Consider the following 12,415-nt stretch of genomic DNA (forward strand, 5'->3'; position numbering starts at 1 on the left):
AAGGAATCAAATCAATTACTAATACACTGTGATATAAACTATCATATTTATCGGAGACATCCTTATCGGAGAAGGTTTGATGTTAAAGTTTTAGGATTCAGGCTTGTAAAATCATAGTCCTGTCCAGATCAATCTTATGCTAGCAAGAGGTAGGGATACTATGGCTTATAGGTCATATAATATTTTGCTCTCATCGTTCCATTCAAAGTTTATAAAGTTGTTTCTTTATGCAATTCAAAATAAATTCTGTATCCTTTTTTCATACTTGTCGCAAATTACATAACTGAATTAATGATGTAGCTTTTATTCTATGTATTTGCAGGTAAGAACAGATAATACCGATAAGGCCAAGCTCAAATGTCGGGCCCGTGCAAGGCACGGGCATACAATATCTAGTAGCATATATAATAAGTCAAATTACTATTTTGAATTCTGTGTCTAATAAAATGCGGTAATATAAAACAAAACGGTTAGATTTTTTGTTTTTAAAAGATAGTCCGGGTTGAATTAGATATTCAGAAATTACCCCAAAAGTACTATAAGTTGGACAATCAGAAATTACACCAAACTGCTATAAGTTGCAGTTTGAAAACTACTCAAACTTTTCTTGATGCTTAGTTGAAAAATAGTTTAGAATCACATGGGGAAAAAAACTTGGGATTGTTACACCAATAGCCAGTGTATTCTGGTATCAAAAACTGGAGAAAGGAAGGAAGCCTTTGCCCGAGAAAGGAAAGAGGTTGACTCACCGGTATACACAGATTATACATTGATTATACACAGTTATATATCCGACAACCGGAACTCTCAGCCTGTCATGGCATAAGTGCATAACATTCAGATGCAATAGCCAAAAAGGCACATACAAAATGTAGCTTACATAGAATTCTTCCATAATGGTATAATTTACAACATAAAGTGGTAGTTTACGATATCTTTCCTGATGCTAGATTATACAGGAATATTTAGATCCCGCGCCACACATTAAAATCTACAGTTCCATGAGTGTAGCTTAGAAATTATACATCTTGCTTCGTATTCTGGTTCAGACAGAAACCTTCCTTGTTGCCAGGAAATTACGCGTAAAATGGAACCTCTCTCCAAACATGAACAGATCAAACATCTTCATTTGAACTTGCAGTTCCCTCCAAGTGCAGGAATTAAGTTTAAATGCTCTTAGGAAAGGATATGAGTTGTGTTCATCAGTCCTCAACTCAATAACAATGCCTTCACTACATACAACACTGTAACCCTTTCGTTTGAAAACTCTTGGGAGTTTCCTCATTATGTAGCAACTCTCCACTTCAAAGGGCATAAATCCTGTCAATATCTGAATTAGAAAACTCAGAGTGGTACCATGAGTTGGAACCACTTCTTGCATGCTTTTCCTTCTTCCTTATCGATCTTTTCTTCCTTGATCTTACCACATAGTAAGTCATGGTTCCAAGAACACCGGCCATTATTACTCCCCCTACTACTGTTACCAAAATTGCAGCCCACTCAAACTTGCGACCAACCACTATATAAGAGGATGCCATAAATGCCACTGAAGTGCAGACAGAAGCTAACCACATCAGTTTGTTAATTACCTCTACAACTCTTCTTTCTGCCTTTGTTTCTCCTCTAACCAATGTAATCTGAACTACGACAACAGCAAGAGATGTAAAAAGTGCAAGGGCATTAAAGATGAAGAAGATTTTAAAAGAAGCAGTGGTCACAACTACAGCCACTCCATTATTATCATCGCCTCCAGGTACAGTAAAAATAGCAGCAAATGCAACCGTGGCAAAGAGAACAGCAACAACAGTCACAGAATTTGTTGCATTATTGATCCCTTCTCGATGGAGCTTTCTAAGCTCTTTAGCAATTCCATGGACATTTTTATTGGTTCTCTTAGTTTGTTCAAGCTGCGTGTGAATATCTTTCTTGATTTGGCTAACGGTTTTCCTCAACTCATCCCTTGGTTGGTTCAATTCGTTAGCTCTAACAGCTCCATATTTGTATAAACACTCCTTTATTTCTGCGGATTCCTCAGAGAGGGGAAGATCTTCGGCTATGTCAAGAGCTGTTTTGTGATCTCGGTTCAGCGCATTGACATTACTATCAGGTAGGCGTAGCAACTCCCTCACTATCTGCAAGGCAAAAGTTTTAAAATGATGATCACTGACAATATCATATACTATGAAATTGAGGTGAAACAGACCTAGTAAGTTGCAACCTAAGTTGCTCCGACACGGCAGTTTAGGTGCCGCACCCGTGTCGACACGACACTAGTATGGGTGTGGGTATGGGATCCGTACTTGGATTTGCTCAAACAATATTAGGGTAAGTTTGAAGAAATAACATACCTTATCTACGAAATCAATCATTTACTTACCTACAACTTGAGAATAAAAAGGAAATCCACACTTCACAAGCTATACGTAAGTATTCCACATAATTTCTTATAATTTAGAGATACTTTTCTATTTTTGAATTATTTTTAGCCGGATCCCCACACCCGTATCATACTAGGATTCGTATCTCCGAATCTTAGAATTTACATCTCAAAGGATCCGACCTCTAAATCCGCACCCGTGTTGGACGCCCGCACCCGTGTCCAAGCAACTTAGGTTGCAACATTCAGATATTAGGAGCAAGAAGGGAAGTGCTTCAGGTAGCTCAAAAGAAAATTTGTAGAAGCAAGAAAAATGGAGACCATGCATTATTTTATTTTCAAGGTGAAACAATGTGGCCAAGGACCATATTTTTGTAACAATAAAATATATATAGTGATCCAAAAGTTATGAATCATAGCACCACAAACTTGATGAAGAAAAGAACAAGAAAAAGGCATTTTAGGTGGTAGCAGCTTGTAAGACCCTTCGAAAATGAGGGCCATAGAATTGGCTGGCAGTTGTAGAAGTCAAACCATTTCTCTGAGAACATAAAGGAAAAATTTCATCATAGACGCATTAAGCTAGTCCTAAATTATCAAATGCTACTTACTATACAGGAGATTTAGCTTCTAATACCCAAATAGGGACGAGCAAAGCTAATATGATTTACGTAGCCAAGTGCGTGGAGAAACAGATTCTGATTCTACTATCACTTCAAGCATTCCAAGTTGGGACCCTAATCATTTAATGAACAAGATTTAACAATAATATTTTTTTATCAGGAAAAATAAACATCAAATTTAACAATAATTTTCTTCTCATTGGTCATAGGCAATAGTAATTTTGTGCCATGCTTTGCGGCACACTTTGCATTACAAACGAAAAACGGTAGAGAAATCAAAATTTCGTATTTGCCGGGGCTGGGGCTTTGGGGGGGGGGGGGGGAGGGGGGGGGAGGGGGAGGGAGTATTACACGAAAACGTCATGTTTGAGAGACAGATCGAATACCTCTGCACGCTTTTTTCGGGTGGCTATGTGTAGTGCTGTGTTGCCAAACTTGTCTGGCAGCATAACTATAGCAGCATCAGCCTCGAGAAGCAATATCACCACCTCACAGCTAATCCCCTTTACGGCCATATGCAATGCAGTTTGCCCTTTCTTGTCCGTCCTCCTTGCTAATTGTGGATCTCTATCAAGCAAGGCCTTGACAATTTCCACATGCCCTTGTCTGGCAGCTAAATGCAATGCATTTTTACCATTGGACCTAGAAATTTCCAGTAAGCTGCAATCCTTTGACAGCAGTTCATTGACAACTGAAATATGTCCTCTTGAGGCAGCAGTTATAAGAGGGGTTGCATTTGAAGGGCCAAATGTTTTGCTCAGTCCGGGATCATGCTCTAACAGCAGTTGGACGATTGCTGTGATAAGAGAGCAAGCATCAGTCTTTGTTCAATAACTATTATCTTATGGCATCTTGAAACTTATCCATCTTCAACATTTACTGACAACTATAATATTTTTAGAATGTTTACTGCATAGTTCTCCACATACATTTTTAGCATACTAGGTTGCAGTAGGTCAATTCATAAAAGTTCGAACTTAAATTACAATCAGCATCAGCTCTACCGAGACTGATGGAATGATATTCTAAAACATAACCACTTCAATTTTATATTCTCTTTGACAAGTAAGGGATAGCATAATCGAAAGATAACTCCACCTTCAACCATGAGGCATGAGGCTGGGGTCCAACTTCAAGTCAGAATTTTGTTAAAAATTAGTTTAGCAAGCTACCTAATGCATTTATCACCTATTTACTGATTCTTTAGTCTTAATGATATTCACTATTTGTCAAGTTAGTCTAAGCCACTGCAATTTCATAGTGTTAATATCTATTCAGACAAGACATACAACTCGCCATCGGTTAGCAATTTTTTCATCTTCCAACATCTTGTTAAACTCTATACTTCATCTATCCAAACCAGAAACTTAACAAGCCAAATTTAAGCTTAAACCCCATTACCAACAACAACAACAACAACAACTACCCAGTATAGTCCCACAAGGTGGGGTCTGGGGAGGGTAATACGTACACAGGCCTTACCCCTACCCGAAAGGGCAGAGAGGCTGTTTCCAATAGACCCTCGGCTCAGGAAAAGGAAAAGGAAAACAAAAACAAAAACCAAAAAGCAAAAGAGCATTAGTGACTCCAGCAGAAATCACATAAATAATTATCTAAACATAAACCATAAATAAAATGGCATGCAAATATATCGACCAGTAACTACCATAAGGGGGCACAATACAATACACAGATCATCTATGGAGAGCCCTACCACACACACACCCCCCCCCCAGCCCCGGGACAGAAGTACGAAAAATTCTAGACGCCCCTATCCTGCAATCCTGATACTAGACCTCCAGACTTTCCTATCCAGGGCCATGTCCTCGGAAATCCGCATTCTAGCCATGTCCTGCCTAATCACCTCTCCCCAATACCTCTTGGGCCTCCCTCTGCCTCGACTCACGCCAACCATCGCCAGCCGCTCACAACTCCTCACCGGGGCATCGGGGCTTCTCCTCCGCACATGCCCGTACCACCCGAGCCTCGCTTCCCGCATCTTCTCATCTACTGGGGCCACCCCCACCTTCTCCCGAATAACTTCATTCCTAATCTTATCTAACCTGGTGAGCCTGCACATCCACCTGAGCATCCTCATCTCCGCAACCTTCATTCTCTGGACATGAGAGTTCTTCACCGGCTAGCACTCAGCCCCATACAACATGGCAGGTCTAACCACAGCTCTATAAAACTTCCCCTTGAGTTTCTGAGGCACTTTCTTGTCACACAAGACTCCTGATGCAAGCCTCCATTTCGACCACCCCGCCCCTATACGGTGAGTGACATCCCCGTCGATCTCTCCGTCCCCCTGAATCACCGACCCAAGATATCTGAAACTGTCTCTCTTGGCGATGACCTGAGATCCAAGCTTGACGTCCCTGCCTACTTCGCTCGGCTCGGCGCTAAACTTGCACTCCAGCTCTGCAACCTCTTGATTAAACCCCATTACCAGAAAGACAAATAAATGATGCCTAAAAAGGAATAAATAGATCGAATGATCAAGAAATCTAAGATCTTTACCATGGTGTCCTTGACTTGCAGCTATATGCAAAGGATCAAATCCTGACCGATTCTTCTTAGTAAGAGTTTCCTTGTTACAGTACTTCAACAACTCTTTCACCACATCAAGATATCCCTTCGCTGCTGCAGTAAACAGTGCTGTCTCTCCTAATTCATTTACTTCATTTACGACAGATGCTCTGATCTCTGCAACCTCTTGATTAAAGTCATCGCCACTCAGCGTCCCCACCATTTGGGTATCGATATCATTAAGTATCTGCTTCACTGCTGCTAGATCACCTTTCTGAGCTGCTAAATGAAGCTCAGTGTCATTGTGCCTTCCCGTCACCTGTTTTACATATTTCTTTTTCCCTGCTTGGTCAATTCTCTTGCCGGAATTGGAAAGCACTAGAGCTGGTGCTGTTGCTGAAGATGGAGATGGGGCCGGTGATGGCTCAGCTAGAGGGTTATGGCTGAGTGTTGGAGTAATCAACCCTTTCTCGATGTCTCTCTCACCTAGTACAAGCGCATATAAAAACAGTCAGCAAAAATGAGCAACTACTCAGCATTACATAATCAAGAATCAGGTGTAAGACCACTTATAAATAAAGAATAAACAAGTAACTCCATCACAAAGTCTTCAGAACTGAATACGATCAAGTATCACAGCATAAAGAGGACGATTTTAAAAATTATTCTCATAGGTCGGACAAACTAGTTTTCCTAATTTCTTCAAATTGTCATCTAAGTAACCATTATTTAGTATTGATTGATAAAGCGGTTCCAAATTAGTTTCAAATTTCTTTACAATTGATTGATTAATTGTCATCTAATAATCCGCAAAATCACACAAAACTAACTAAAATAAATTGCTCATGTGTTGAGTTAATTGCTTATAGTATGTTAGGATAGATAACTGAAAAAGGCTGTAGCTTATGTCTATTGAATTGTACTCAAAAGTTGAACAAGTTAAGGGTTCTATATATAAGCAAGGTACAACTCAATAAACATAAGGTACAACACTTTACTCTAACATAACTAGATTTAAGTTTTTCATCTCACAATCTTCACTTTTATGTTCACTGTAAGCTCTAGCCACCTGAAATTACTTCGTAAAGTGAAATTCGTATACATCTCCACCTTTGGGGGGGGGGGGGGGGGGGGGGAAGAAGAACCATACTTCTACATATAAATCTCTACAGCGAAATACCCATATACTTAAAACTATATCTTCAGCTAATCAAGCAGAAAACACGGGAAGTAGAGAAGCTAGCTACTGATAATTCGATGATCAGCTCAATTATGATTTTTTTTTTTTAATTTTATGGAATATAAATATGGTTAGAGTTACCTTCTTCAACAGGAGAAGCCATCTTTTAGAAGAGAAACAGAGAGTGAATCAGTCACAGAGGAGTTGAATTGGAGTAAAAGGGAATCAAGAAATGAGAGTTTGAGATTTGAGGTAAAGTGGGGAGTTTTATTGTTTTATGGAAAAGGAAAGAGTAAAGGAAGGTGATGAGAAAGAATATTAAAAAATGCAGGACTAGAAGACAGAATTGAGGAACGTGCTGAGAAACTTAGCTAGTTGAAAATGATCTTTTATTTCTCTCTTTTTTCTCTTCCTGTCAAAGAATCAATTATTGCTCTATATTTGTCTCAAAGGAAAACTTGTGCTTTTAGTCCTCATATATCAATAAATTCTGATTTTAGGTCTTCAATTAATTGATAATGTATACTTTTGATTCTTCTATTAATGGATTCTTACAAATTTGACGAAATATTAACTACAATAATAACATACTAGTATTAGCATCCGCGCGGATGCGCGGACACTAATTATGTCAAATATTTAAGTTATTTGAATCGTATGTAAATAATATTAAAATTTACACAATCTCAGTAAATATAGATAATCATTGGATATTAACTACATGAGAAAATTAACCATTTCTTCTATTTTTCTTCTTTGATACCATTGTTGCCGGTGTCATTGGATCCTAAAAATATTTAGGAAGCAAAATAATAACTCATATTTATGGCAAAACAATCAAATGTTGAGACATTGAATGACTCTTTGGATAAGAGTTAACTCTTTTACTACTACTTGTACTCTTATTTGGTGTGTTAAAATCTCTTAAAAAATATTTCTTTCTTAAAATTTCAGTTTCAAAAAATATTATTTTTCAATAATAATTATTTTTATAATAATGTAATTGAAAATATTATTCTTAATTCAAAACTCATTTTAGTTGGCTGTCTAAAAATATAAAAATTCTTTAGCTAGTGAATTTGTTTTACTCCATTTTCATATTTGACATTAACCATGTTAAATATCCGAGTTATTTGAATTATATGTAAATAACCTTAACATATAAACATTCTAAATAATTATAGATAATCGTCATATATTAATTAAGAAACACTAAAGACTAACATTTTTTCAATTCTCATAGTAATAACTTTATTTTTGCATTATTCTCATAGGTGTCATTGGAACTTAAAAATAGCCACAAAGTAAAATAATAACTCATATTTATGGCAAAGCACAAAGGTTGACACGATATAAACGATTCTTTAATTACGATGTGACTCTTATACTACAACTTGAACTCTTATTTGGTATAATTTTATCTTTCAAAAAATATTTCTATTTTGAAATTTCAATTTCTAAAATTTTATTTATATTATAATAATGATTATCTTTATAATGGTGTAAGTGAAGATATTATCCTTAATTTAAAATTTACTTTAATCGACTATCTAAAATTTTAAATGATTCTTTGGCCGGATTTATTTCAGTATGACCCCACTTTAAGTTTATCGATATCTCTAGCCCCAGAATTTGAATTTTTAATACCCTATATTTACAAAAAAAAAAAAATTGTTCTTTGAATCATTAAATATTGAATTAGTTGATTATTATTATAAAATATTGCATATATTGTCTTAAAATTGTCAAGTAGCTTATTTTTCGACACCATACTTGGCTTAACCTCAATGCAAACTACTCAAATTGCATTCCAATTCAAATTCGAATATCATATCAGTTTGTTAATAATAGTAATTTTTTAAAAATGACACATAATGTAAATTAAAAAAAATATTTTAAGATATCCTTATCTTATAATCTATGTATTTGAGTTGAAAAAATATATATTTGAAATCGATGAGATTAACTTTCAAATTTTTTATACTCAACAAAGATGAAACATAAGAAGAAATGTATTGTCATCTTTTATTTCTTGTTTTTAGATCTTCCTAACATTTTTTTTTCAATAATTTTTTCTTTTATCTAATTTTTTATGTCATTATTTCTTTTGTTACAAAAATTAATTTATTTCACTATAAAATGATGAGTTTTAATAAAAATTATCTACATATGATTTTTAATTATATTTTTAGTCTTTGGTTGAAATTATTTCGTATTTTTCTTTTGGCGTTATCTAATCAGCTAAATGGGTGCTCACCCGATCACTTAAATTAAAAAAATTGAATGATGTGTAACTGCTGATACCCAATTTTTCCCTGTATTTTTAAATATGCAAAATACCTTCAAAACGGTCTGTATATGCATATATAAGCATATCCCAAGGTTTAATTATTTTTTCTTAATTTTTCAAAGATTCTTAAATCAACTTACTGCCCTATTTTATCAAAAACTAATAATTGTCCCCAAAATTATCATTTTGGTGATTCATTTATTGGATTCTCATGTTTATACTAAAGTATAGCTATTTTTTTTACATATTTTTACAAATTTATTTAGTATTTTTAAAGATAAAATTGCATAATTGCAATATTAGCCATTTTTAGGTTTAAATTCGTCTCATGTTTATAAAATGGGATTTCATATTTTTAAATTGATAATTATATATTATAAATCATTTTAGTGCTTTCAATTTATTTTCAAAATTTTATTTACTATTTTTCCTATAAATTAAATGGGAAAAAGGGCTATTTAACTTATAGTCAGAATTGGCTTTCTAATCTAGCCTAATTAAACCAGCCTGTATCCCCTAATTAAACCAGCCCAAAGACCCAAGCCCAATCCCTAAATCTACCCGACCCAATCCGATTAAATCTTGGCCGTTGATCAATGGTCCAGATCCGTTCATACCAAATTAAACAAACGACCCCCCAAACCCCTTTCATTCCTCACTCAACCGACTCTCATCTCTATCTCTCTATCTCTGGTTCTCTCTATAACCTTCCCTCTTCCCCTCCGCTCCGATGAGCTTCACTCGCCTTCTCCGGGCACCTCCTGGCCTGAATCCATGGTGGTCTCACCACCTACCAGTCTTTTATGGTTCCTACACGCTTGGTTGCTGAAGTTTCATGGCCTGACCACGAAGAAGCTTCATCCAGACCTTGCTTGATTCAATTTTTATGGCCATCTCCGGCCTTGCTCCGGCAAGCCATGTCTGTTTCGAGCCTGACCTCGACTCCTCCTGCTTAGATCAACGACTATCCAAGCATTTCTCACCATTTGGGTTCCTCTTAAACCCTAGCTTTTGAGGTTCTTCTCATTTCTTTAGATCTTTCTAGATCCGTGTTTTCCCTAAACTTTTAAACGATTTCTTGATATTTATTTCAAAACTGTGTTTTCAAAACCTTTATTTTTCCGATCTAGGATTTTTGAGTTATTTAGATGTTTCTCTGATTTTCTTTTTCTCTTATGTGTTTCTTCTACTATGTTTCTTATTAAGTTTCTTCTAATGTGTTCTTGTTAAGTTTCTTCTACTATGCTTCTTTATATGTTTCTCCTACTGTGTTCTTATTAGTTTCTTCTACTAGGTTTTTTATTAGTTTCTTCTACTATGTTTCTTTGAGTTCTTCTACCATGTTTCGCATGTTGTTCTTTTACTATGCTTCTCATGAGTTCCTGCTACTGAAAGAGCATGTTAAAGGTCTCAGTTCTTTTCTGAGACCCCTGAACTTGTTTCGATTAGTATCTTTTTCCTTGATTACTTGTCCTCTCATCTCTGCACTCGATTAATGGTAAAAACTCTAGAATTTAGGGTTCATCCGAGTTTTGAGACCATTAGCTATGTGGTATGCTTGTTCTTCATCTTTGAAATTGTTTGATTTCAGAAACCCTAACTATTTCGAGTTTCTGAATTTGTTTCATCTGTTGCTCAACTGAGTCTTGAAATCTTTGTTTCAACCTCTATTTCTTTAGGCAATTCTGACTTTCTACTAAACTCTTCTATGGTCCTTATACTGGACCCTTTGTATGCTATTTGATATTATCTCTCTTCTATATTGCTGACCTATGTGACTACCATGATCCTATAGTCTATTACCTACTGATCTTTGCAATGGCATGACATTTTTTCTTTGCCCTAAATTCAGCCTAGCATATTTGTATGCTCTTTATATGTGATGAACTTCCCTCTAAAATGGCTTTCAATTCTGATTGATTTCAGACTTCCTTTGTGTAAGTCTGATTGATTTTCTTTCCTTGTTTGCTGATTTTCCTATTGATTGGTTTGAGTCGAAAAATTTCCTTAGCTTTTCTGACTTGGTTCATTCATGGACCAGTAATTACAAATCTCTGACTCCTTGATTTACTGTCTACTAATTGATTTTCTACCTTATTTATGTAACCGTATATTTCAAAATTCTGCCCTTAAATAAACTCCTATGTATTTACCCCTAATTGCCTACTTTTCACAAGATGCTTGTTTGATCTCTTTCCTTAAATATTTTATTGCTCATTTCCATTTAAGTCTGAATTCCTTAACTAAAGGAAGTCTTGTACTGATTGATTTTAATTGATACCCAGTTCCTTAACTGTTTTCTTACCTTATTTCTGCCTGTTTTTCACACTATAAGTACACGACTCTTTCATTAACACAAGACATCCATCATTCGTAGTCTTTCCGAACTTATACTTACACTCAAAAGTATTCTCTCTTATTGCTTGTATTGTGGCATGTTTACAAGTTTTGCTGCCTGCTTTCTCTATTTGCTTCTTTGAAACTGGTATGTCCTGATTTAAGCTTTGTAGCACCACAACAATGTGTTTATTTACTGCTTTTGTATCCCTATTTGATTACTGCTTCTGTATGGTTCAACACTTACTCTAGCATACTGATTTCTTTCTACCTGTTCTGTTGTGAATCCAAAACCCCTACCCTATGTGTTCATGCTATGGTTTGAGGCATGGCAATACTGTAAATTATTGTCCATGATTCAAACTTGATCCTTTGGGACCCTAGCCTCTGATAATGTGTGTTCTAGCAGGCTTATAGGTATGCTAGCACCCTCCATTGCTGGGCATGCCTAAAGTCTGCCCTTGCCTAAGCAACAGGCTCTTTACAATCTCCATATTCCCCTGAACCCCTTATGTGTGCTTACTTGTAGTTGTTTCCCTCTCCCTTTCCCCTTTAGCATTCTGTTATGCACTTGCACACTTTCTTAGTCTTTAAGTTCTGCCCCCCTCTTGTGAACCCTGCCTTGGGACCCTTTGAGTTCCCTCTGAACTTGGACACTTGAGGGCTGGCCCTTCCACACTGCACTCGTCCCCAATCTGATAATACATTTGGGTGTGAGCATTGCCCCGGGTCCCTTTGAGGCTCTTAGGGAACTTTGACACACTCAAATGGGAGAAAGGCTTTGGATCATGATCTCTTAGAGTTGATTTACCTCATATTTCAAACATGAAGTCTGAATCAGTCTCTCCTTGGTTTTACTTTTATTTATATTTTTTCTGATGTATTTTACCTTATTCCAGGCTGTAATAATTTATAATTAACTCTTGGGGATGGTTAGTGAAAAAGGGACGGGTAACTATGTATGCAAAAAGGGTAACTACCATGTCTATAGGAATTTTGAATTCTACATATGCATATAGAAATCATGCCTATAGGTCCTTCTGAATTCTGTATATCCATCATTCATATAGAAATCGTGA

The 12,415-nt window shown here is 36.1% G+C and overlaps 1 protein-coding gene across 1 annotated transcript; it reads right to left on the reverse strand.

Moving 5' to 3' along the window:
- Positions 1-733: 733 nt before the first annotated feature.
- On the reverse strand, positions 734-7,077 carry LOC109236350 (ankyrin repeat-containing protein ITN1-like). Its single transcript, XM_019402520.1, has 4 exons — positions 6,851-7,077; positions 5,521-6,015; positions 3,387-3,796; positions 734-2,132 (listed from the first exon to the last, which is right to left on the reverse strand). Exons 1-4 carry the CDS (start codon positions 6,870-6,872, stop codon positions 1,305-1,307), a joined length of 1,755 nt encoding a protein of 584 aa, XP_019258065.1. The 5' UTR covers positions 6,873-7,077; the 3' UTR covers positions 734-1,304.
- Positions 7,078-12,415: the final 5,338 nt, after the last annotated feature.

This window comes from Nicotiana attenuata, unplaced genomic scaffold (genome assembly GCF_001879085.1).
Source record: "Nicotiana attenuata strain UT unplaced genomic scaffold, NIATTr2, whole genome shotgun sequence".
Lineage (NCBI taxonomy): Eukaryota > Viridiplantae > Streptophyta > Magnoliopsida > Solanales > Solanaceae > Nicotiana > Nicotiana attenuata.

Excerpts from the sequence above, each read along its gene's own strand:
- LOC109236350 (XM_019402520.1), bottom strand. The coding sequence starts at position 6,872 with ATGGCTTCTCCTGTTGAAGAAG. Across the intron at positions 6,016-6,850 it reads GGCTTCTCCTGTTGAAGAAG|GTGAGAGAGACATCGAGAAA; the intron begins GTAACTCTAACC and ends CGCTTGTACTAG. Across the intron at positions 3,797-5,520 it reads TGCAAGTCAAGGACACCATG|CAATCGTCCAACTGCTGTTA; the intron begins GTAAAGATCTTA and ends CTCTTATCACAG.